The sequence below is a fragment of the Rhizomucor pusillus genome, assembly GCF_041956525.1.
Source record: "Rhizomucor pusillus strain CBS 183.67 unplaced genomic scaffold VTP01scaffold_8, whole genome shotgun sequence".
NCBI classification, from domain to species: Eukaryota; Fungi; Mucoromycota; class Mucoromycetes; order Mucorales; family Lichtheimiaceae; genus Rhizomucor; species Rhizomucor pusillus.
In genome coordinates, this window is record NW_027192150.1 from 1,088,415 (window position 1) to 1,112,694 (window position 24,280).

The 24,280-nt window shown below is 44.5% G+C and overlaps 10 protein-coding genes across 10 annotated transcripts; 4 read left to right on the plus strand and 6 right to left on the minus strand.

The window, feature by feature from the left end:
- Nucleotides 1–1,121: 1,121 nt before the first annotated feature.
- Nucleotides 1,122–1,430, minus strand: VTP01DRAFT_10435 (uncharacterized protein; the record flags this gene model as incomplete). Its single annotated transcript, XM_069378797.1, has 2 exons — nt 1,122–1,317; nt 1,384–1,430. The coding sequence occupies 2 exons, from the start codon at nt 1,428–1,430 to the stop codon at nt 1,122–1,124; spliced, it is 243 nt and encodes an 80-aa protein (XP_069239860.1).
- Nucleotides 1,431–1,894: 464 nt separating this feature from the next.
- On the minus strand, nt 1,895–2,355 carry VTP01DRAFT_10436 (uncharacterized protein; the record flags this gene model as incomplete). Its single annotated transcript, XM_069378798.1, has 4 exons — nt 1,895–1,950; nt 2,018–2,059; nt 2,118–2,151; nt 2,218–2,355. 4 exons carry the CDS (start codon nt 2,353–2,355, stop codon nt 1,895–1,897), a joined length of 270 nt encoding a protein of 89 aa, XP_069239861.1.
- Nucleotides 2,356–3,468: 1,113 nt separating this feature from the next.
- VTP01DRAFT_10437 (uncharacterized protein) lies at nt 3,469–5,964 on the plus strand (the record flags this gene model as incomplete). The annotated part of the gene is made up of 7 exons (XM_069378799.1): nt 3,469–3,511; nt 3,588–3,740; nt 3,826–4,099; nt 4,167–4,956; nt 5,022–5,372; nt 5,437–5,557; nt 5,621–5,964. The coding sequence occupies 7 exons, from the start codon at nt 3,469–3,471 to the stop codon at nt 5,962–5,964; spliced, it is 2,076 nt and encodes a 691-aa protein (XP_069239862.1).
- Nucleotides 5,965–6,187: 223 nt separating this feature from the next.
- VTP01DRAFT_10438 (uncharacterized protein) lies at nt 6,188–7,316 on the plus strand (the record flags this gene model as incomplete). Its single annotated transcript, XM_069378800.1, has 4 exons — nt 6,188–6,431; nt 6,506–6,870; nt 6,951–7,125; nt 7,189–7,316. 4 exons carry the CDS (start codon nt 6,188–6,190, stop codon nt 7,314–7,316), a joined length of 912 nt encoding a protein of 303 aa, XP_069239863.1.
- A 139-nt stretch (nt 7,317–7,455) lies between these two features.
- On the minus strand, nt 7,456–9,011 carry VTP01DRAFT_10439 (uncharacterized protein; the record flags this gene model as incomplete). Its single annotated transcript, XM_069378801.1, has 7 exons — nt 7,456–7,754; nt 7,831–8,293; nt 8,363–8,433; nt 8,499–8,631; nt 8,691–8,795; nt 8,864–8,884; nt 8,955–9,011. 7 exons carry the CDS (start codon nt 9,009–9,011, stop codon nt 7,456–7,458), a joined length of 1,149 nt encoding a protein of 382 aa, XP_069239864.1.
- A 176-nt stretch (nt 9,012–9,187) lies between these two features.
- VTP01DRAFT_10440 (uncharacterized protein) lies at nt 9,188–9,552 on the minus strand (the record flags this gene model as incomplete). The annotated part of the gene is made up of 2 exons (XM_069378803.1): nt 9,188–9,407; nt 9,482–9,552. 2 exons carry the CDS (start codon nt 9,550–9,552, stop codon nt 9,188–9,190), a joined length of 291 nt encoding a protein of 96 aa, XP_069239865.1.
- Nucleotides 9,553–10,151: 599 nt separating this feature from the next.
- Nucleotides 10,152–12,708, minus strand: VTP01DRAFT_10441 (uncharacterized protein; the record flags this gene model as incomplete). Its single annotated transcript, XM_069378804.1, has 9 exons — nt 10,152–10,295; nt 10,368–10,550; nt 10,613–10,768; nt 10,820–11,031; nt 11,091–11,181; nt 11,242–11,532; nt 11,593–12,117; nt 12,175–12,369; nt 12,427–12,708. 9 exons carry the CDS (start codon nt 12,706–12,708, stop codon nt 10,152–10,154), a joined length of 2,079 nt encoding a protein of 692 aa, XP_069239866.1.
- Nucleotides 12,709–14,815: 2,107 nt separating this feature from the next.
- On the plus strand, nt 14,816–16,047 carry VTP01DRAFT_10442 (uncharacterized protein; the record flags this gene model as incomplete). Its single annotated transcript, XM_069378805.1, has 2 exons — nt 14,816–14,840; nt 14,906–16,047. The coding sequence occupies 2 exons, from the start codon at nt 14,816–14,818 to the stop codon at nt 16,045–16,047; spliced, it is 1,167 nt and encodes a 388-aa protein (XP_069239867.1).
- Nucleotides 16,048–17,264: 1,217 nt separating this feature from the next.
- On the minus strand, nt 17,265–19,295 carry VTP01DRAFT_10443 (uncharacterized protein; the record flags this gene model as incomplete). The annotated part of the gene is made up of 7 exons (XM_069378806.1): nt 17,265–17,447; nt 17,505–17,546; nt 17,840–18,005; nt 18,319–18,472; nt 18,675–18,764; nt 18,991–18,998; nt 19,069–19,295. The coding sequence occupies 7 exons, from the start codon at nt 19,293–19,295 to the stop codon at nt 17,265–17,267; spliced, it is 870 nt and encodes a 289-aa protein (XP_069239868.1).
- Nucleotides 19,296–22,719: 3,424 nt separating this feature from the next.
- VTP01DRAFT_10444 (uncharacterized protein) lies at nt 22,720–24,022 on the plus strand (the record flags this gene model as incomplete). Its single annotated transcript, XM_069378807.1, has 6 exons — nt 22,720–22,772; nt 22,936–22,976; nt 23,032–23,163; nt 23,235–23,633; nt 23,705–23,926; nt 23,991–24,022. The coding sequence occupies 6 exons, from the start codon at nt 22,720–22,722 to the stop codon at nt 24,020–24,022; spliced, it is 879 nt and encodes a 292-aa protein (XP_069239869.1).
- Between the last annotated feature and the right edge of the window lie 258 nt (nt 24,023–24,280).

Sequence of the window (24,280 nt, forward strand, 5' to 3'; positions counted from 1 at the left end):
GTACGAGATTACGGGATAGTGACGAATTGCTGTCTGATTGGAAAAACAATATTGGCAGGCTGTAACTTTGCCAGTTCCCCAATCCTCGGTTTCGTAATAAGTTGTACGTTCACCAACCCAATCATCCTTCGAAAGACTGTAAATACCGCGGTGCCTAACGGCCTCTTGCACCCAATGTCATCCTTTACGTCGGGCGGAGGTCAATGTAGTGCGTGCTTAGTTGGAGGAGTTCGGTAGGTTTTCTGGCATCGTTCGTGAGTTTTGTCTCGAACGAATATGTCGAACTGTGGCGCTTACTGAGCCAAGGTTTATTATTCCAGCCAATCACACATCACAATGTTGCGTTGAAAAAAGCTTAGTAGTATCCATAATTTCATTGTTATTTCATATGGAACAACCGTACCTTTTTTTTCCTTTTTTAAAAAACAACCAGAAGCATTTTGTATCCTAAAAAAACAACAGCTGTAGGATGGCGGCCCGTTTATCCTCTTAGCGATTTTGATATTGATAGTGACAATGAAAATGAGTCAAAATATTCAAATTGGTGAATGGTAAATCTATATCCTTCTAAAATGAGTATGTAAATCTCGAGATGGGTATTCGTAGACTTGCTCTTTTGTATGTTTCGGCAGCATCAGCCTTTTTCATACAAAATGTCTGCCTATGCTATTGTTGTACTGGCCGTAGATTTCTAATATGAAGAACCTCAATGCAGGTCAAAGATATCGTCATTCCCAGGAAGGAAGATCATGTTTAGAAAATCAAAAACGTATGACCTTGAGTATATTGCACATATCACTTCTTATTGAACGTCTCCTTTTCACACCTACTTCCTCTTTACTTGAGCCTGGCGTAATCCCCGGTAGGAGGTAAAGGCGATATGTAAACGGATTGCCGTTGAGGCCGATGTTCGGCATGGCAAGCGGTTTTTGCGGGTTGGTGTATAAAGGTCTTCATATCCGGCAAGCATTGATGATCATTGTCATTTATTATTGACTGTTCTTGGTTTTCCAAAGTACAGGCACATAGCCTGAGCTTCTTTGAAATTGGTTTCTTTTGTCTGTCGATAAGTCAGAGGCGTTCCTAAAGAGGAAGGCGGGGAACAAATTACACCACTCAGATTATGCTCGTCCATTTCTGTCTTGGCAAATAAAGCCAGGCGATAAAAAGTCCACGATTTTTAATGCATCATTGGACTTCTCGGTCTTTACTTCGCCATAGCAAGATGAATACACATAATGATACTGTTCATACACGTCCACTACATAGTCTGGACGTCTGTTGCCTTCGTTGTCGTCTGTTGGCATATTGTTTGAGCTAGCTAACAAAAAAGTTAGTAAAACTAATGATCTCCATGGAAAGCAAGCCTGATTTCATTCTTACCAATGAGCCATGATGTATGTATCTAATGCTGACTGCTTCGTGGACATGAGTGGGGCTACTAATTGCAAATAAGCTTTGCATCAGAGGATGGACAAACGAAGCAGTGAGACCGCTTTCAGAGCGTGGGGGTGTGAGCGAGGCAAGAAGTTTGTGTCGCCATAGTTACCAAGATTGATGCAGATGCAAGTTGGCGGATGTCAAGATCTTTCAACAAGAGCGTTAGCACATACACGCACATAAAAAAACTACTTACAATGATTCAACAGCAAAGGTGACATTTCGTTCGGTCCGTTCTTGATTTTGCAAGCATCATCAGCGCGAGGCGGGCATCGATGTTATCCATTACTTTATCTCGGTATGCCTTTTTTTTAAAAAAAAGTGTGTGTGTGAGAGAGATACAGATATTCTTGATGCAAGCAGAATCTAAAGGATCAAATGTTTTTTCGCCATGACAAATCTTGCATCAAGCTCACGTAAATTTCTTGCAGTTGCTTGGGGTCAAAGTACGTCGTTAGTAGGCTTTCGTATAAGTGTCGCCGCTGCAGTACAAGGATTGATGAAATTGCACTATCAGTCAACACAAAACAATAAGAGTTATCAAACAGTTAAGAAAAAAAGGAGGGGGTGCCCTTACAGGAGATGATTGAACTACTTGTCCAAATCAGTGTACTTCGTGCTGTTTTGCACACAATGCTTTCGAAAATCTTTAAATTTTTCTGTCACATTTGTCGCACCAATCTTCCAGTCGTTAGGGTGGTTTTTGTCTTGCTGTGGGTCAAGGGTACCATAAAACAACCTGTTAAAAATGAGAGCACACGTGAAGTTTTTACTTACAAGGTGCTGATCTTCCATATGCTTTTTGAGCACTGGTTTCTCTTCAAATAATTGGGAGCAAGACGGACACATCATCTTAATTGTTCCAGCTGGGTGTGCCTGGTGATTTGCGATGGTATACGGTTTCGAATGCTTCATAGGTTGATCGGCTTTTGAACGTGATGGGAGCAAAATTCCGTGTTTGTTGTGGATATGTCGACGTAAATTTTGCATAAGCAAAATTGTCGGTATTGTCATCACAAAAAAGACATACACGCTTCAGTAACGTTGTCTTCATAGTAAAGCGCGAGAAAGAGAAGTAAACAAAATTTTGTGCTCCTCATCAAGGATACGTGGACGTCCCTTCTTCATACGTTTCTCAAAGATGCTGTCAGGATCTCTCTTGTACTGTTAGGCCCATCTTGTGCTGTTCGAACGTGAATCCCCAACTGCTTTGAGGCAGATGAGGCACTCAGACATTTCTCAAACAACAGCTTGAAGAACCTCATCTTGTCCTGAACTGTGTAGAGCGTATAACTTCGTCTGGCTGAATCTTCTCTCATAAGAACATCTGTGTCATTCTTTGCATCTTCCGTCCGCATGGAATCTGACATTGTCTCCGTCATGAGGCAGATTAAACAAATACTGTGTACAAGAACTCACCGTTTCAAGAGCTTACTGCTCTTCATCAACAACGTAGTCCATGGGCTCGGGCCTGCCATACTCGTCGACAACAGTACCTTTTCCATCCTCATACAAAAACTGAATGCTCATTGTAAAAGTAAATATTTCTGATAAAAAGAAGGAAGGCCAAGGATGAAAAACACTGACATACTTGATATACCCCTGAGGATGCAACATTTATTTTTACAACACGACTTTCACACTTGCGAGAGTGCGACATCGATTTCCACTGGAGACGAAATTAATTTCCGGAAAGAGTGTATCTGCCAGGCAGATTCTATTTTTTGCTATGTAACTAAGGGAGAGATGTATATCTTAAAGCTTGCATTGCCGTATGCAAATATTCAGAAAGAATGTTTATTTACTGTAATTGACAGGTTTGAGATTCGCGCATATAACAACAACGAGAGCTGTTCCGATCGTAAGACACAATGCGGCTGCGATTGAAAAGCTAGACATTTTGGGCCATTCCTTCGGTTCAGTCCTTCCTCTTCTGTTTCTCTCACTCTTTTTTTCTTTTTTCTTTTTTTTTTCATAATAAATCAGGGCACAGATAGAGCATTCTAAACCATATTCGTCTCTCGTCCCATGGCGTCGTCGCAGAAGAATCAAGGCATCCCCAATAGTAATAGTATGTGGCTATATGTAAACATTTTCTTGTTTACGCTGCTGCTGATGATATTTTTTCCACACGATAAATACTTTAGGTTTTCAATCAGTCTACATTGACGCTTACAATAGCAGCGATGAAGATGAGGAGTTGATGCCGAAACCTCCGAATGCTGCTGCCACCAACGAAACTCAAGGCTTACTGTCATCGATTCATCAAGACATACCTCGCTACATGACAGCCTCGCCTAGTAAGTAACACGTCCGCAGAGAGGAGCGCCGATAAGCTCTTCTGATTGTTGTTTGAAACAAACTAAAATATGTGTAATGATGCAGTACCCTCTGCACGTATAAAACTCGATCAAACACCAAAGGACAGGTGGAGCACCTTCAAGGTCCGGTCCACGTACTACCTTCCCATTTTGCAATGGCTGCCGCGATACAATGTCAATTTGCTGCTCGGTGATTTCATTGCCGGACTTACGCTGTCGTGCCTCTTGATCCCACAGGCACTGTCGTATGCAACAGCTCTTTGCAAACTCGATGCTATCCATGGTTTGTACGCCATCGCCTTTCCCGCCGTGACGTATGCGGCGTTCGGCATGTCCAGGTATGATGATTGTATCAAATTTTGTACCCACTGTGACTACATGGCTAACCAAAAATAAAATAAAAAGGCAGATGAGCGTGGGACCTGAAGCAACGTTATCTTTGCTTGTCGGCTCGTCTATTGCCCAGCAGGAGCGACTCAACGATGAAGACTACCATTTGGATCGGCTGGCTTGGGCTTGTATGATGACCTTACTGGTTGGCATATTCACATTTATGCTTGGTATTGTTCGACTCGGTTTTCTGGACAGCTTGATGAGCAGGGCGCTCTTGAGAGGTTTCATCTCGGGTGTAGCTGTTGTCGTCACACTGCAGCAAAGTATCATCCTTCTGGGCCTGGTGGGACGGAGTGAAGAGGCCGGAATAACGGAAGCTTCTTCCACTATTGCAAGAATTGCTTTCCTTTGGAAGAATATCCATTACTCACACGTGCTGTCGGCAGCAGTCTCCGGTGGTTCCGTCGCATTCTTGCTGTTTATGCGCATCGTCAAGAACAAATGGTTGGCACGCTACAAGTGGGCAGCACTGTTTCCAGAGGTCTTGGTGGTTGTGGTTGTATCCACGATTTTGACGTATAGGCTCCGATGGGACGAACAGGGACTCGATATCCTCGGCCAGATAGAGAGCGCTGGTATTCCTCTGCCATCTATCCCATCGCTGCCTGACAGCAAGCATCTCAAGGACTTACTGGTGACTTCTGCAATGATCTCTGTCATTGGATTTGTCGAGTCTGTTGTTATTGCAAAGACTTATTCAAGCAAGCATAACTACAGTGTTAGCGCCAACCGAGAACTGGTGGCTCTGGGTGTGTCGAACATTGTCGGCGGACTGTTCCAGGGAATTCCAGCTTTTGGCTCGGTACGTAGGAAGGAAAAGCGGAAACACTGTTTAATAGGGAGCATGCTAAATGGGAACACTCATAGGTTGCACGCAGCAAGATTAATGAAAGGGCAGGTGCGAGAACACAGCTCGCTGGTCTTATCACCGGTGTTCTTGCGCTGCTTGCCATCCTCTTCCTACTTCCTTACTTCTACTATCTTCCTAAAGCAGTGCTTTCGGCCATCATTTTTGTTGCCGTCATATCGTTGCTCGGTGAGCTGCCCGAAGACCTCCATTTTATCTTTAGAGTGCATGCCTGGCGCGACTTGAGCTTGCTGCTCGTCACGTTCCTCGGAACGGTCGTCATCTCCCTGGAGTTTGGAACGCTCGTCGCCATTACGCTATCGCTCCTCTTGACCATCAAGGAAACGAGCTATCCACGCATATCAATCATGGTAAAGTAGAAATGATCAATCTATATACTGGAAAAGAAGGGCGATCTTAACATGGCTGTTTTAGGGACGTGTAAAAGGCACCCACAATAAGTTTAGAGCTATACTTGATGATCCTGATGAAACCGAGCATCTCGAGGACGTGCTTATTGTCAAGATCGAGGAGCCGCTCTTCTTTGCAAATACAGGTAACGAAAGGAAAAGCTGTCACGGTAGCATTATGCTAACATATCCTCTCCTTTTTCTTTTAGGCCAATTGAAGGATCGCTTGAGACGATTAGAATATTATGGCGACATGTCCACCCATCCATCTGAGCAACCTCGACTGGGAGCCTCGTTGTATACCATTTTTGACGTGGATAACATGCCATACATAGACGCGAGTGCTGTGCAAATCATGGATGAAATTGTCGAATCGTACCATGCACGCAACGTTACGGTTTACTTTGTGCGGCTTCGAGAAAAGCCCAAAGCCATGTTCCAACGCGCCGGTTTACTTGATCGATTGGGTCCAGAGCATTTGGTTCAAGAGGTCTCGCAGGCAATTGAAGCCATTGAGAAAGATATGGCGAAACGCGGAATCTACGTGCAGTAGAATAGGAATAGTTGATAGTTCTAATGATTTCTTCATGAGATACCTGAAGCCTGTATTGTAGCATATGTATATATAGCATGCAGAAGAAAAGAAACTGTTATATCATATGATGATTATTGATTTGGAGGAGACTCAATCTTTGGGGGGGGGATGCGCTTAGAGCGGCAGTAAAGTCCGAACAAGCAGAGAGGAGCGTGCTTGCCACTTGTTGTCACACCTCGAGATGAAAATCACGATCGCCTCACGCAATCCTAATTCCAAGAGTTTCCCAGTGACGCTTGAACTCGACGGCACTCCGGAGACGGTCACTGTCCGCAACGTCGCGTTGGCTCTCGAAAAGAAGTTCCCGAAATACTATCCCGATCGCCAGCGACTGACGACTCAAGACAAGAAGCCTCTTGACAGTGACAAGACTCTCCAAGAGTTGGGAATCGGTGATGGAGCGACGATTCAGTTCAAGGATCTCGGTAAATAAGGTGTTGGGAGGGTGGCACAAATTGGATATTGGATGATTGAATGGGGGAGAAATTTCTGCTGCTAGGTCCTCAGATTGGATGGCGCACGGTATTCCTCATTGAATACGGCGGCCCGCTGTTCATCCATCCGGCACTTTACTACCTGTCTCAGACGTTCTATGGTACAACCTTCCAGCACTCGCCTATGCAGACTTGGACATTTTATCTTGTCATGGCCCACTTTTTGAAACGTGAGCTGGAAACTATCTTTGTCCATCGTTTCTCGCACGGCACCATGCCCTTCCGCAACGTATTCAAAAACTCTGCGCACTACTGGCTCTTGTCTGGTGTCAACCTTGCATACTGGGTGTATGGTCCTTGGTTCGCCCAAGGCCGCGCCGCTGCTGCCAGAAGCGATGTTTGGCTGTACGGCTCCATTGCTGTTTGGGCTGTAAGTAACTCTTAACGTCATATCGAAAAAAAGGATAGGATGTATTAATAACAACGGTGGTTTTCTTTTTATCTTTGCAGTGGGCTGAGCTTTCCAACCTTCTAACTCACATTACTCTTCGAAACTTGCGCCCGGCCGGTACACGTCGCCGTGCTATCCCTTACGGCTACGGTTTCGACTTGGTATCTTGCCCCAACTATTTCTTTGAAACCGTTGCCTGGACTGCTGTCTGTTTCTTGACCACTAGCTGGAGCGGTAAGTGTGTTGATGACGAGAAATATAATGTAACCCAATGCTAACCGGTTCATCTATTATCAGCTTTGCTCTTCAACGTCGTCGCTACCGGTCAAATGTACATCTGGGCCATCAAGAAACACAAGAACTACCGCAAGGAGTTCAAGGATTATCCTCGTAACAGAAAGGCCATGTTCCCTTTCATTGCATAAATTGTGAATGTACTTTTTTTTTTACATAAGCAAGTGTAGTAATTGATTGCAAAGACAAGAAAAGGAAAGAACAAGCAAAAAAGGGCGTCGTAGTAATAATAATGACATAGAAAGTATACATTGCAGAGAGGAAACAAGTCTAGTAAGGTGGGTAGCTTGGTTGAGGTGGGTATCCGCCGGCCATCGGGTGCGGTGGGTATCCGCCCGCTGCGTGAGGATATCCGCCTGGTGGAGCAGGAGGAGGGTATGATCCTTGGTGAGCTGCAAATGGTTGGCCAGACACGTCGCTGTGAGGTGTATATTCGCCTGTGAATGTCTGCGGTTCAGGGAAGCTGAGGCCAGGCTGGCTCGGAGGTGCACCGGAGTGAGCCGGTGGGTGGTAAGGTTGCTGTTGAGGTGGAGGAGGAGGTATATGGAAACCTAAAGGCGCAGGGTATCCTGAGTACGCGACAATGTATAAAGTTAGCATCTCGTTTGAACTGAACTCAAGTCGTATAATCTGAGCCTGTCTTACCTCCTCCGTTCGGCCTATATGGTTGGGATAGCATTGGATTGTTGTTCGGAGAAGGGCGGTAACCTGCCGACACTGAAGGTTGCGGATAGGGGCCTCCTGAAAGTGGCCGACCGTGAGGACGCTGGCTTGCTGCTGGCGGGTATCCGGCTGACGAGGCAGTTCCAGTGGACGAGGAAGGAGTCAACGTTGGCGGCATGTGGGGTGTGGCCTGAGGTTCATTGTGTGGGCGTTGCGGTGGCACGTATGGAGCGGGGCCGACGCGTGCGCTGAGCCTAGAAGGTGTCGACATTGATTCGGTGGGCGCTGGTGGAGGTCTAGATGGATACTGGTGGTGGTATTGTTGGTGGTGTGGGTAGGCGTTGTGTTTGGGTGGAGGTATGGGCGCTCCTGCAGCGGCAGCGGCGGTAGGTCGAGAAAATTTGCCGCCACCATATCTAGTAGGCTGGCGCTTCGGAGGAGGACGCTAATTTTCAATGATTATAGCAGGCTTAGCTAAATCTTGTCTCTCTGAAACCGAGCCTTTCACACTTACTGCTGAATAGAACGTAAGTTCAAGATAGATTTCGCCCGCGCTGCGACCTTTGTACTGTAAAGGAAACCATCCTATTTATCAAATTTATCAGTCATCTCTGCGTTCTATGGTCGCGACAACAAATCCTACTACTTACGGTCCTCTTCGCCTTCTCGGAGCACGTTTGTCAGGTCAATTTCTCCTTCGCAAATCAGTTCTTCGCGAGACTTATCCTCGTCGAAAAGTTGCATGTACATTTTGGTTTTTCCTTCAGGAACCGGGATATTCACCTAGCATACGACTTGTCAGCATGCTGCGAAACATGCAGGCTGTAACCTGGAAACGGTACCTGATCATCCCACAGTGGATTTTGTCCGCCGCGGTAATCTGTCTTTGTTCGCTTGGCTTCTTCGCCGAGGCGAAATATGACAAAGGGGTCTTGTTTACCAACGATCTAATTCACTTGTCAGATAGAAATTCTTGGACCATGCACAAGAGAACCATGTAGAGCGACTAGTTTACCTCAACGTTGGGTAAATCTCGCTACAGTACCCGAGAATTTAGTCATGAGCAAAACGCGATCAGCGACAGGGTCGTATGTTATTTTACTTACTGCTTTCAAAGCGACGACGACGAGTTCGCCAGCAAGCTTAATTGGCTTGTCAGACATTCAAATATAAAAAATAAGGAGAAATGAGAAGAGTGGAACGGGTAAAACGAGCCTTGTTAGATCAAGTTGCGTAGCACCTTATATACAAAGTTCGGAGTTGTATGCACGGTGTAACGAGTATTTTCGTCATATCCGCAGGGCGACGGATGGCATTCCATGAATGGCAGTTGCGGAAGTTACGGAAAGCAAGAGTGGAACACCACTCGTCGCTTTGGCACCATCGCTAAAAAAAGTTGCTCCATCTTGGCAAAGAATTTGCTAGACGATCTCCATCTTTTCTTATCTTCTCCGGTGACGATCGTCCCTCCTGTTCCAACTGAAGCTCGGATGCGAAATCCCGCAAGGCTGTGACCCTGCGTAGACGTATGCAGAACCGTTTGTTGCGTATTTTGTCTACTTACAGATAAATATGCATTTACAGCATCATCTATTGGACAACTAGCGGTCTGCATCATCCTGTTTTTACTTACGACGTAGCTCCAAGTTGACTTGCATTGGAAACAAGGTCCAAAATGTTTTTAGCTGCATCGTTAGACTGCATTGGACGGGAGAAAGCGACAAGGTGCATCCCTTCGATCAACCGTTTTCTGTAGTCACACACATTACACGCTAGCCTCCAACGTAATACTCTAGAAATAGCAATCGAGCAGACCACATGCTTGTCGATCTGCCGAGACTTACTCTCAATTGCTACAGTACAATTAACAGCAACATTTTTACTTGAACCTATTACAGTAAAGCATTCACATACTTCTTGGCGTCGTCGCTAGCATCGTTTACGCTGCGTACTATACCTATGAATTAGGGTACCATTTATTTGGCGTTGGCGCGCATACGTCTGTGCGCGACGCACAAACAAGAATAACATCCCATGTCCATTTGACCGGACAGTTTTCGTCTGTGGTAGCACAAAGTAATATATAAACTTACAATTGCCCTAGCGGCTGCTGACATGACAATTGTCTGCTCCTCAGAAATGTTACAGAATTGGCAAGGCAAACCATTTAAAACGTAAATTGAAAGCTCAAAATCGGACCCGTCTACCTGGAAAGAACTCGGATATCTATCATAGTTCTTCATCTTACATCTCTCAGACAAGTATACATGTTGAAATCTGTATATTTTTATTATTTATCGTGGCTACGTGGGCAAAGAGGCTGTCCAGTCCCATTGTTCCCAGTCTTTCAAAAATGCACGCTGGCGTGCCCTGTTTTCGCTTTCTTGGTGGTATTTGGGTCGTCTCCATCTCTCAGGGCCAATATCCAGCATACCAGCAATGATTTCCTGCAGAGAGATAAGAAAAAAAATAGATATTTAGAAGAGGCGCATGTATTGTATATTTGGTGAATCTCGTACCTTTCCAAACCAATGTGGAAACTCTTTTTCATTTTCGATAACGTGGCCGAAACCCTTTTCGAGACCGATCCATACATGGAAGTATGGTAAATCCTTGACCATTGAATTGCGGAACCCTCGCGATGTTGTATCGATTACTTTTTTGTGTTGAGACCATTCTTCATCTGTTTGCAGCATTGCTTCCTAAATATCCATTGTCATTATCACTCGCTATCTCTAACGAAAGTCGACTACAGCCTGCCTACCTTGAAATATGCCGGTGACTCTTCGTATACTTCGTACGGCACAGGGATGGCTTCGATGACTGTATGCCGGTGGCGCCGGAAATTCATCGCCGTCTCCATAAATATAACACCGCATCCTTGCTCGTTAAACATGCGGATCAAGCATTTTTGGAAATTCTGCTTAAAATTTAGCATTATAGCTGAATGCAAACATGTCTTGTCACGTACCCTCACTTCATCCCACACATCGTCGTCGCATTCAAGCATAGATGTCACATGCTGTAGAGGAACAATAAGACAGTGTCCCGGTACTAGCTCCTGAACAAGCGGTAGAGCCAGATAAGTCTGAGTAGCAAGAGATATCATGGCGCACTGCGGCGGCTGTGAATCGTGGTAACAGAATCGACACCGTTCAAGTGCTTCCTGTGTTCTCTTGTAATCTATCCAGAGGAAAGCATTGAGTAACAATTAGTCAGATCCAGGGTAAATATCTGCATACCATTAATTGCATATCGCATCTTTTGCTGCTCAGTCATTCCTTTCCGTGCACCCATAACGTCTGCCTTTTCATCCATATAGTCAAGATTGTTCTACAAATCTGATTTTAATTCGCTAATCCTCGTCATGCATAGAGTTCTGCAACACTGTACCTCAAACGAAGCGTCTGTCACAATCTTGTTGGCGAACTCCAGATCCATATTATTTGTCGCACGACTACCAGCCTTTTCTTGTCTGACCATATCCATCAAGGACAAATTATCATCGGTCGTTCCGTATTTCAGCCTTTCGCCTGTCCTTTTATCGTGTGTACCCTGGAATCTTTCCTTGTTCTTTCCTTTACGGTCTGAACTAACGGTACTGTCGTTCTTTAGAGCATAGTCGTAGAGCCGTCCTTCGCTGTCGACTGTTGGAAGTATCTTTACATGTCGTCCGTCACTCGTCTAAGCATCAGCCATTAACATCCTGCATAAGCAGTACCGTTTGTTGCGAAATATATGTACCTCCTGGTCTGCAACTCCATGCTCTGCAGCCTCAAAAAGACCAAGTTGACGTTCATACTCTTTCTCGAGCTCCTCTGCATTCGGTTGACCCATCAATTTCGCGCGCAAAACTTGCGCGTTAAGCTTGTTGAGTTCGTCACGGGACATAACTTTTTCTGTAGCAGAGAAAGCACTTGGCAGTTCGTGCTGGGAGATGATGACAGGTTTGCTCGATGGGTGTTCCGCCGCCTCTACCAACTCTTCAGCCGCTCTTTCCTGAACTGGCGTCGGTGCTTCTGATACACCCGGGATAGGAACTGGAGGAGGTGTCAAGGACCTACGTCGTCTTTTAACTTCTCGCCCAAACTCGTCCACATTCTCGTCTGGTCGTCTGAAACTTTTCTCAGCAGCTGATGAGTCGGCAAACACGTATCGCCGCCGTCCTTCAGATCCGTCGCTACGTCTACTCGAGTCTCCTCCTCCGCGTCTCTTACGACTGTCGAGATACTCTCTTTCAGCTAGAGCTTCGTTTAATTTCTCAATGGACTAGTATAATTATCGTCAGTAGTTCGCCGATCAAATGTAACGATTGCGTATACTCACCCCATATCGTTCCAGTCCAACTTCCTGCAAGGACCGGCCTTCTTCCTCGGCCTGCTCCATAGCGCGTTTAAGCTTCATCATGCGCCACTTTGAACCTGCGTCGCCAAACTTTACGGTCGATTTTTGCTCTGGATATTGATCTACACTCAGTCCGCTTTTCAAGTGTGGGTTCAGTTCTCGCTCGCTGATCTTGATCTAGCAGCAGGGTGTCAACGTTCGAGAACAGCAAGTGTAATATTACTTGGTACCAACCTGGTCAGGATCCGGTTTTGGGGTATTCTCAGGTTTTTCTCTCGCCACGCCTAGCGATCCAAAGTCGAAGGATTCATTGAGCATCCACTCGTGACGCGGAGCACTCGATTGCGACGGTGGTGGGGCTGGTTCGGGTTGATCTTTCTCGACCCAGAGACTAGGATCATTGTAATCGATCTCGGGCTCGCTGGACGATTCCTCCTTCTTGTGTTTCTTGTGTTTCTTGTGCTCTTTTTTTGACTTCTTCTTGGATTCCTTGGACTTGTGCTTGTGGTCGCCCATGGTGAAAATGCAGAAAGGGATCACGACCGAAATTAGCTCCGCACGAGCAAATCAAGCAGTATTTTAATATCAACGTCATAGGATATACGTACAGTTTAAGAGAATTGGGGCAAATTTTATGGCATTGCGAAAGCCTTGAGGACCCAAACGGAAGTCTTGACGACAAAAACATTGATGACAGCAAATCAAGCCGAAGATTGCTTAAGATGGATCGGACCGATACATATTATTGCATTAAACAAGAGGAAGGGTTGACAAACAGACAGATGATACGCTGCTGCATTTCAGAGCCACAGCCCAAAATGAACAGATGGAATGTGCAAGGATCTCGGATGATGCTCTTGAAACATGAGCGGTTTTGCGTATGTAAACCTGTTGGCTTAATGATGTATTTTAATCCACCACGTAGCAATATATTTAGTTGCAGAAATCACTGAGCAATGAAAATGTGTTTGTTAACTTTAATCCTTGTATTCCTCAAAAGTTGATAAGCTTTGTCTAATATACACAAGTCTCGAATATTCATTCCATTTTCATTTGAAATATGTAAGATGTCAAGTAGACCGGCAGGAGCGGAGCGAATGCGCTGTATAAATGGGGATTCGACGAGGCAAGCTCTGGTTGCATGGATACCAATGCTGATGGCTCTACGATAACCATTTTCGAACCGCTCGCGGTGATAGTGCATAAACCATTATCCGCTCGAAATCAGATGAAACAGAATGTTTGTGAGACGGAACGTGGTCTGCCAGCTTTAAAAATAGAGTATGTACGTAGCTTAAACCAAATATCCACTGGGTCGTTTCCGCACTGTAAGAGCAACAGGAAAAAAACCTCGCTTTCGCCGACAATACAAATCGATGAAAAAGTCAGTGAGGAAATCTGATTGCTTGTCATTCGATCTGAAAGTGTCGTAACACGATCCGATGATTGATAATGTGACCAAGCACCGATAGGATTACTTGTTGCCGCTTTGCATTTGAAAGTTCGTTATTGTTGGATTTTACCTTCCACAAGACGCTTTCAATGGATCCGAGATGAGATATTATCTGTACCATTGGTTTCAGGCATATGGCGATGACAAAAGAAAAGTGGTGGAAAAGTAGACCCGGACCAGTTTTTCATTTTTACATCAATCATGTGCCAATATCAAGTAGATATTGGAAGGAAGAAAAGCACGGTCGGTCGGTGGTGAAGATCATGTTCTTAATTCGATTTAAGCTTTTCGTTAAACACTTAACGAAGCGTGAAAAATGACATTTTGTGCCAGGGCCCTTTTCCCACACTCGAATTATTAGTGAGATGAAGCTGGATATCCTGTGCTAGGGACTATTTCATTTTGAGGGATAGAGTCAAGTTACGCAGCACTAAACGTTTAAAGCTATCCACGAGATGATTCTTCTGTTCGGCTGCTGCAAACTTCTTGTTACGACAATATCACATGTGCTGCTTTTTTCTTGATTTCAGTTGTATGGCAGCTATCCAAAGAAGATATGACCTCTGGTTTTTAATCGGGTTTCGGCTTGGAGGCTATTTTCCTAACGTATTGAAGCACTGACCATGCGCGCGGTGTACGACCCCAAAAACTTGCATGTGAAAATGAAAGTGTTGTGGCAAAGAAAATTTTTCATGGCGTGTCTCGTTGCCAACAACCAGATTTGGGCAGAATCAACCGACTCGAAGAATCAATCAAACAGACTGACATGCGGCAAAAGATGTGGGCCGTGGTCGCTTGACAGCACCAGAATTTCATATTACCAGAACAATGGAGCGGATCTAACAGCATCGATGGGAAATTGCGATTGCTTGCTATGGTTTGGACGACCTTGCTCTTTGAAATGTGCCAACACGGATTCACATGGGTGCTACACAATTGCCAAAAACTTTGCGTGCTTATCGGCACAAGAAAAAAAAAAGATATATATAATCGGCGCACATTCCCAGTTCTTCGCTTTTCTTCTTCCCGTTCGGTATAGAGTTTCGTGTTGCAACCGCTTCTTCCTCTTCATATATTTTCAATTGCTGCTTGCAACTCTAACTCCTCCACTCCCTCCCACCATCGGTGACTCTTGAAACACCCAAAACAACTCGCATTTCTCCTTTCTTTATGGCTGTAAATCAACAAGATCACGGTAAGAAGTAACGCATTCTTGCGAGGGCTATTTTATTCATCATGCTTGTTGGATTACATGTGTAGACAGCAAAGTCGGAACGATGAAACACTCTGAGCAGCAGGTCAATGGTCATGTCAAGACTTCTCAAACGCAACAGAAACGTTTTATCTCTCGTGTGACCTCAATTCCGCTCGTTCAGGAAAGTGTTTCGACTGTGCACTCTTACGCAAACAAGACCTCCTTGGGCCGCTTTGCCTTGGACAAGGCAAACTCCACCTTGACATCCGTCTCCAACTACACCGCATCGCATCAGCCAAAGTACGTCCAGACCTACTACGAGAACTACGTCCAACCACACTTGGAACGTGCTGATGCTCTAGGCTGCCGTTCTCTTGATCTATTGCAAGAGAAATTCCCCGTCGTCAACCACAAGTCCAAGGAGATCGCCAAGAGCTCCTATCAAGCTCTCGATAACGTCCGCGGCCGCATCACTCAGCCCGCCCAGCTCGCAGCCCAAGGCGCCAACAAGCGCCTTGCGAACGTCGTCGATAACGTCGAGGCCGTGCTCGAACGTTATCTCCCAGCACCGGAGGGCCAAAAGGTCAAGACCTGTGAAAACGAAAACCAGGCCATCCGTGCTTATCGCTTGTTGAATGACGCTTCCTATCGCCTCAGTCAACGTGTGACTGAACAGATCCCTCGCTCTCGAAATGACTTGAGTAACAACGCCTCGGCTGCCATCCAGGCTGCCACCGACAATGTCCTCGCGCTGCAGGCTGCACTCCGCCAGACCGCCACCGTCTACGCCGAAGCTGCCAAGCAAAAGCTGCCGCCTTCGGTAACTGCCCGCGTCGAGCAGCTCCATGCGACAACCACTGCTCGTCTCCAGGTCCTCTCCCAGCAAGTCTCCACTCAGCTTACGACCATTGTCGAGTACGTCAAGACCAACAAGGCCACGCCAGACTGGCTCAAGGCCCGCGTTGCTTCGCTTATCGATATTGCCAGCAAGCAATACGAACTTGTCCGCGCTCAGTACAAGCGTACTGATATCACTTCTTACGAGAAGGCCAGAAACGTCGCTTCTGGATTGCAAGAGCAAGTCTTGCCTGTTTTGCAAACCGTGCAGTCTCAGCTCATGTACTACACCGAAAAGACCGACGTCAAGCGACCTTTTGAATACCTTGGATTGCTCAAGACTCCCTCTGTCCCTGTCCAGGCTCAGTAAAGATGTGACCATTTAGCTCGCCAGAAAGTGCCTTTTCTCTCTTCGCCTTCCATTTCCATTCTCTTTTAAACCTTTCTCTTCTTCTTCTCCTTCTCCTTCCCACTCTTTCATTTTATACCAAAAGCAGATATCTTTATCTTTCTGTTTCTAGCTCGCTCTTTCTTTCTTCTATTTCCGCCGAAACGGTGGCTCTCTCTCTCTCCTCCCCCATTCTATACTTTGTTAGCTTAGGTAGTACTCCAAATTGTTTTTCTTCATTACTAAACATCTTTTCTATCACTAAAGGTTCGTAAACTTTATAAGGGACGTATTCATGCTATCTGACAACGACACAGCATGATGGCTTCTTTATATTCGCGTCCTTTTCTTTGTTCGAGCACATATAGATAGTAAATAGGTGAGACCTTTGTTGTATTTATCTATTTGATTGTTCCCGTTCGCATACACTTTAAATGACTCCGCCATATCTTTTTCAGTCTTTTTCTTCACCTTATCTATTGAAGCGTATGGACCCGTGTCAACCTCCTTCATCAGCAACGCGATTAGTCTGTCCAACAGTCTGTCTGTTGCAAATTCGATGATGATAACATGACCATGGAGAAAGTCTGAGGAGGAGGAAGAAGAAGACAGCGTTGGGGGGAATATCTGGACAAGCTGGCAGAAGTTCTTATGTGGCCACGGGAACACACGATATAAAAAGGTCTTGAGGTAAGCTGAACATCAGCCTCCTTTAAACTTGCTTACTTAGTGTATGATGCAGTCCAGAGAAATATAATATCGTGTGATGCGGCAAAGATGTCAGCAGACGATCATCTTTACCTAAAACTTTATGATCAACTCAACATTGAAGCACCCTGCATCCAGCTGCGGTCAATCAGTCCATGCCTCCAAGCATATGCTTCAGAAGTAGCAAGATGCGGTAATTTAACTGTTCGTCAAATTCAAAGGCTAAATCAAGCTAAGTACTGTATTTCATGGCAGACTAATGTACAGACTACGGCACCCGCCATCGAAAGCTCGCGGTAGTGTGGCACTTTGTTGACAGCAGAAAAAAGCTTCTAGTCAACATCTTTGAGACATTATAGGTTACAAAGAGCCTATCTTGTATTGAGGCAAACTGAACTGTAGTACAATAATAAGCGAGACAGATATTCACGACAATTACCGCACAATTGATATCGATTTCTGAAGGATGTTTCAGATCCTATGCTTCGGATTCAAGCCTGAAGGCGTGCACTCGGTATCTGCGTAATCAAAAACATCACGTAACATTCTATACTGGAGATATCGAACTGAGGCCAATGACGAAGCAGCTGAATGGCCAAAGAATCAATGGCAGAAGGCTTAAATACAACGCTGACGGAACCATATCGACGGATAAGTCCCAGCTTGAGCTGTTGCTAATGGAGGTGTCATTAGCATACGGCGATAACGACAAGGGAAAGACGAGCTTTGACCATTACAAAGCCATGGTTCGGTATGCTACCCTGCTGCGAACGCTACCGGACCATGTCAAGCTTGCAAAATTCGAGACGTTCTCCAGGATTAAAGTCCATTTGTTTTTATGCCCGCAGTGAATGACTCTTCTTGCATCATTGACTTAATCTACTAGACAAGCTGTTCGCCACTAGACTATGCATGTATATAATATAATGAACAAGGAGCAGAAGGCCGAAATCTCGGTCGATTTGAGCTCGAAGGATGAAACGCTGATTCAATTTATCAGCTTTTATCTGACTTTGAGGGTTTGTACCTCTGACTATTGTTCCCATACATAGACAGGATGGCTTACATACAGAAGACCACTCTGGAAGAGAGCCTGGATGTCATGAAGAAACTCATGCATGAGCACAAGACGGAAATACAGCGTATCGTGGACAGAGCAATAAGAAATGTCGTTCAACAAGAGCGAGCATTGATATAAATAGCCCTGATCTGTATATACATGCCAGGCTGTTCTGTTTTCAGAATTAAAAGATCGGATACAGTCTTATTGTACTCTTGTTGTCCATTTGTTTCCGCGTATTGTCCACAAATTATAACGCAGCGAACGGGTCTTCGCTCTTGAAAGCTGTTGACCCTGCAATCATCCGCCTAAACGAAGGAAAGCATATGCGTGAGGTTGCCGAGGAGGGTCCGATAAATGCTCCGTGTAGTCCGGTACATGTAGCAAACATCCAATAAATAATCCCCTTCACCAACTACTTGTTCAGCTTAGCGCATAATATTTGGATTGCATATTTGATAGCAAAATGATACTTTGTGTTTTACCTTCTGAGACTTATACTCGACTGTTGTCGACACAACTCTGCTTGATGAGCCTCAGAACTCGCTGATTGCCGCAGAGCAAAGTTTCCTGCCATCGGAAACGATCTATGGTACAACACGACGTACCAAATTTTTCTCGAGAGATCTGTGCTCCAGCCTTTCGCAATAGTTACTCGGGCGAACTCAATAACATATATTGACAGTGAGGTTATAGATCGTAAATCTCACAATCTAGAAACAAATATCATGTGTATGCCTCCATCATATTTGTTGTGAATTTATAATGTTGTTGAAGCAACACTGCCTGAAGTTTACATTTTCTGCTTTTTTAAAAAAAAACCATATTTTATACAGCTTACAATCCATAGATTGAATAGCAGCGACTAGAAATTGTGCAAGAATAGGGCGTTGATATGGATAGCCATTTTTGTTGTGGTGAATTTGTAGTACTGTATTTTTAAAAACAGTTGTCGTTTGGAGCATAAAATTGCACCACAAACAAGGCAAATTTAAACCTGTGGAATAAAACTAATAAATATTCTTGTCGATCTAAGGAAGAAAACTTGCCATATTGGCCAAAATTTGCCATGTAGCGCAGTTGCTCCAAACAATGCCAACCTGATCTCAATCAGTAAAACTTCCAGGTATTACAGGCTTGTAACCGTTTTTACTTACCGAATTTTCTAAAGAGAAGCAGTCTCAATATTAGTACTTCGATAATATTCAGAATCCAAGATGAACTGCAAAGCTTACCGTAAAAACCTAAACCCTTTCGGGTCCCACATTCGCAGTGGTAGATTGATTTGGTCTACAGAAGGCTTGGGGGCGACCAAAGCCCTCCCAGACTTTTCTTGCAATGAAGTACATATTCTTCGAGGCATTGGTGTCCCTATTCCACAGCATTCCACAGGTTGGCAATCCAGGATGCCATGGTGAGTAACACCGTCCTCCGTCTTCAGCTTCTTCAGAGATTTTGACATGCAGCTATGACAAATCTAAAGTTGTCATAAATAAAAGAGGCTGAGTATTTTACCAGTGATTCATCATAAATGATAAAATGCCCTTACTTGTGATGCGTTGTATTCGCTGATATTTACGAGTGCGATTTCCCCCTAGCTTCTCTTCTTTGGAGCATACCACAATGCCGATTTTTATAGCTCGCAGCATTACAGGCACAAACTTGTCCAATTTATACTGGATATACGATACAACCCGTCGTTGAAAATTTTCGACGATGTGATTTGTATACGCAGTTGCTATTTCCTTGCAGGCTGCGGAAAGGATGTCATTGTAACCTGTGACATTCAATGGATATCGAATATCTGGATGGAGAGCCGAGAACGAAGCCCAGAATCCGTGTTCTCCGGAGAAATTGCTTGGGAACTTTGTATTTGTGTTCGATACGGGTAAGTCTAGGATGAGCTGGCACACGGAATATCAGAAGTTTTGCCCAAATATGTACGTCGGGATGCTATTCTGACTTTGCGAAATAAAATAGCCATTTACGACAACACTGGCCCTCAGCATCACCTGGCCGAGCCAAGAAGACTTCTGGGTGATTGCATTTTTCAATTGCATTTGGTATTCTGGTGTGAAACGCTCATGATCTTTGCCAAACTTTTCAATAATGCGCTCTTTTATGTTTGGCTTTCTTGACGCTGAGTTTGAGTGTCCGCTTCGACCACAAGAGGCACATATAGATCTAGCATTGCTGTTGACATTTGACGCGTGGCGTGCAGCTTGGCCAGCTTTCTTTTGCCTTTTATGTTTTGCGTCGTCTTCTGGATCCATACGTCGCTTTTCCCAACTAGAAGAAAAGTCAGAGCTTGTTCGGCATCTCATGCTTTTGAAGACTTACCCCTGCTGTCATCCTTGTAAAGAATGCATTTCCCAATCTTCCTCTTCTGTGAGTTTTTCTTCAACTCTTTTAGCCTTCTTTAATGCTACAATCAATAACGACGGATATAGAGCTATTCCAATAGATAGAAATATGGCAGATATAGTTTCAAGAAGCTCATAGTCTTCATCAAAGTAAATCATCTTGAACGGAAAAGAATCGTCGAAGGAAAGAAAATGAAGCGGAAATCAATATAATCCGCAGCATGTAATCCATTTTTTGCGTGAATCAATGTTTCAATGTGCGTGTCTACGTCCAAAAACTGTGCTTTACGAAAGCGGTCTGAAAGGACGAACACTGCGTGAACCAAAATGATTAAATGTTGTGTGAACGCATCCATATATAAGCTCGAAATACGTCAGGCGGATATGCATGTAGCTGCCTTAGTATTACAGCTTATTCTGACAAGGACGAACCATATACAGATTATTGCTTGCCTTTCAAAACCCTTCTTTCGCATCCAAATGAGACGGCGAGAGGATACCAGATTTTCTTGTGAAGCTTGAAGTGACACGGGTTTTTGTCTGCGATGCTGTGGATGTCCTCTGATATGAAGCAGGTTACAATAGAGAATAAGGGTATGGAGGGCTGATTCATGGATGGTTATTGTTGTTGTGTTTGACAAATCCTGGAATATTATTACAAGTACAGCACTAATATAGATTGGTTGAATCGTATTTAAATCAACATATCATACTTGTATCAAATGCTTGACTCTTGTTTCTTTGTGGGCGAACTCTGCTTGTACCTTTCTGATACTTTAAAGGAACACGAGTCAAATTTGAAGCACAGCGGACATCTCATATCGTTCCAGGATGCATGGTCATTCAATATAGTTGCCATCCTGTACTGGTACCGTCGATCCATGGAAAACAAACATCCTTCAAACTAGGTTCGTGGATGCTTAAAAATTGATAATCAATCACGAACCAAATACCTGCCTCCGCGGAATACGTTTCTACCGGGCTGCAGATCAGACATAATTCAGAATCAAACAAGTGAGAAAATAAACAGCAAACGTAGCGCTGCACAGACGATTGTTATGGAAGTAGCGAGATAAAATGTATGTGACTTTGCGTGGAATCGAGATCTTCCAGAGAAATTGTCAGGAAGTACTGTCACCTAGAGTATTTTTCTATTAGTTCCTTATAATAGAAGAAAAGCGCTCCCCGCGACTCTGCGCATGACAGAAATTAAAAGTGGGTGCCACATGCGTGACAGCCTTCATGATAATATACCGCATAGCGATGGTGAATGGAACTGGTATTGTTAGGAATCCATTAAACATCGAAAAAGAGGGCTTCACAGATTCTTTGTCATAGACGATTTGACAGGAGGTATTTATAATATTTCAGAAATAAATGACGCTAGAAAACCTCTAACTCACAACAGTATTAAACTATACCCGCTACTGGTTCCTTAAGCTGCTTACCGGCATTAAGCAAACCCTTGCTGCAATTTTAGTCAGCAGCTCGATCGCGTCAAACGTCCCTGCGAGTTAGCCTACGTCTAAAAAGAGAATAGCAACTTGTTTACCAGGCACAGAGGCGGGAAGGGTAGCCCGGGTGCTGTATGACTATGTCGACAAAGGCTTCCTGTTCAGCATGTAGAAACTGTTATTGCAAATATTGAATGAGAAAGATAAGACTTCATGGTGCCTGCCAGAAAGAGTTAAGTTATAATGATTGTTTCCAGTGACCATCAAAAAATACATAATACTCGCCGTGGAGAACCTGAAGAATTAGCTCACTACATGGATGAAGGAGCACAGAAAGAAAATATGAATGCCAATCTATTTATCACTTCTCTTCTCGTGATATCATATGTATGAAATCATCATTTGTCATGCGTCCTATCGTCAATGAATAACAGCTGTATACTTTGCTTGGGTCTCTTCTTTTGCAACGAGATACCGATGCATACAACAATTAAGTATGGTGGTCTCCGTAATGCAATAAGGTCGTTTGGTTGAATTTGGTCGAATACTGTAATTATGAAAGCGTAAACATTTGCATACATAATTCTCATCTCTGTGGTCAGATGGTACGGGCTTTTCTAGACTTTTCAGGATTTTAAAACATGGTTGTTACTTTTGTATTGTTATTTTAATATCATTGTGATTGATAAGTTGTCACGTGTTTCTTTCATAAAGGTGTTAGGATACCATACAGTCAGCAGTGCCGTCACCAAAATGTCCCAAATGTGAATAAATAGTTCCATCTACTGGAGTACGATGAAGCAAAAGATCCCTTTTGCGTTCTTGCCGATCTAACCATTTTCTTGTAATGGCTTTGTTATAAAATAGATTGATAAATGTGCAAATCCACATTGTGGATTAATGCGCCAACAATTTTTGAAAAACTTGTAGTGTTGTGTGCACATCCCTCTCCGGTCATTTCTTTTTGGCATTGAGACCCAGCCAAGATTGCGTCACGTCTTCGACGAGGGGCCCTCAAAATTTTTGTTAACAACCGCCTCCACACGGGCTTTCTGCCGAATACACTGTAATGTTGTCCTCTGCATCGCGCATTGCTGTCCGCCCTGCCGTTGCTCCTTTGAGGTGAGTATCCTTCCCTTTCACGACTTTACTCCTAGACGAACCATCACTGCGACATTCGACGTATACGCACACACATGCGCACGCTACCCCCTTTGTTTTTTCAATGAAGCATCTCGAGAACGCGACGAACTCACGCATTGTTTATTTTTTACACGAAATATAGCAACGGTGTTCAGGCCCGTAACATGGCTACTTTGAAAGAAAGTGAGTGACTGGACTTTATTTGCGACAATGTGATGTACTTAAGCTGGCAAAATAGTCCAACTTCGTTTGAAGTCGGTTTCCAACATTGAAAAGATCACAAAGTCCATGAAGATGATTGCCTCGACCAAGGTCAACAAGGCTCAGCGTGGTATGGAGGCTGCTCGTGCCTTCGGTGCTGCTTCCAATGGTAATGTCGAAATTGTTCAAACGACGTGAAGCGAAGAGAGGGGATGGGATATTCACAGCGTGTTGCAATAGCTCTGTACAAGAGTGCTGAGACCACTGCTCCCGAGGATGCCAAGACCTTGTTCATTGCTTCCTCCTCTGACCGTGGTCTTTGCGGTGGTATCCACAGCAGCGTTTCCAAGTTCACTCGCCGTGCCGTTGAGCAACAGCCTGAATCCCAGCTCGTCGTCTTGGGTGACAAGCCCAAGGCTCAGCTCAGCCGTGTCTTGCGCAAGAACATTGTCCTCAGCTTCAACCAGATCGGCAAGGACGTCCCCACCTTCGCCGAAGCCAGCTCTATCGTCAATGTCATCAAGTCTGAGGGCGTTGAGTTCGATGCTGTCAAGATCATCTACAACCAATTCAAGTCTGTCATTGCCTACGAGGCCGACATCCTTCCCGCCTACTCTGAGTCCGTTCTCAAGGCTTCCCGTAAGTATTCAATGAGAGAGAGATGTCATTGTATGTTTGTGTAACTTGAGGTTAACTGCTTCACCACTTAGCCAACTTTGCCGTCTACGAAATTGAGGATGACGTCCTTGCCAACTTGCAAGACTTTGCCTTTGCCAACTCCGTCTACTGGGCTATGGTCGAGGGTCACGCCTCTGAAATGTGCGCCAAGCGTGCTGCTATGGAGAACGCTACCAACAACGCTGGTGATATGATCACCAAGCTCACCATGACTTTCAACCGTGGTCGTCAGGCCGTCATTACCAACGAACTGAGTAAGTGGCAAGAAGAAAGAATTGTCGTCACACACTATTGGTATATTAACCATGACGTCTGTAGTCGACATTATCACTGGTGCCTCTGCCCTTTAAATGAGTTCCGTTTTAAGATAAAAAGCATCTCGTTTGTACAAAGTAATAAACGCTATAGAAAAAAGCATCGCTTGCGTTTATTGCCTATTATGTGTTTACGGAATAACATCATCACTGCGCATCAGTCATATGTGTTCTACGAAGGAATTCGACCGACGTTCTCTGGCTGCACTGAATGGAACCAGGCTTGCAGCTGATCTTTTTGATGTGGTCAATGCTGCTGCTGTAAAGTAATTGAGGTGGGGTGGCGAGACACTA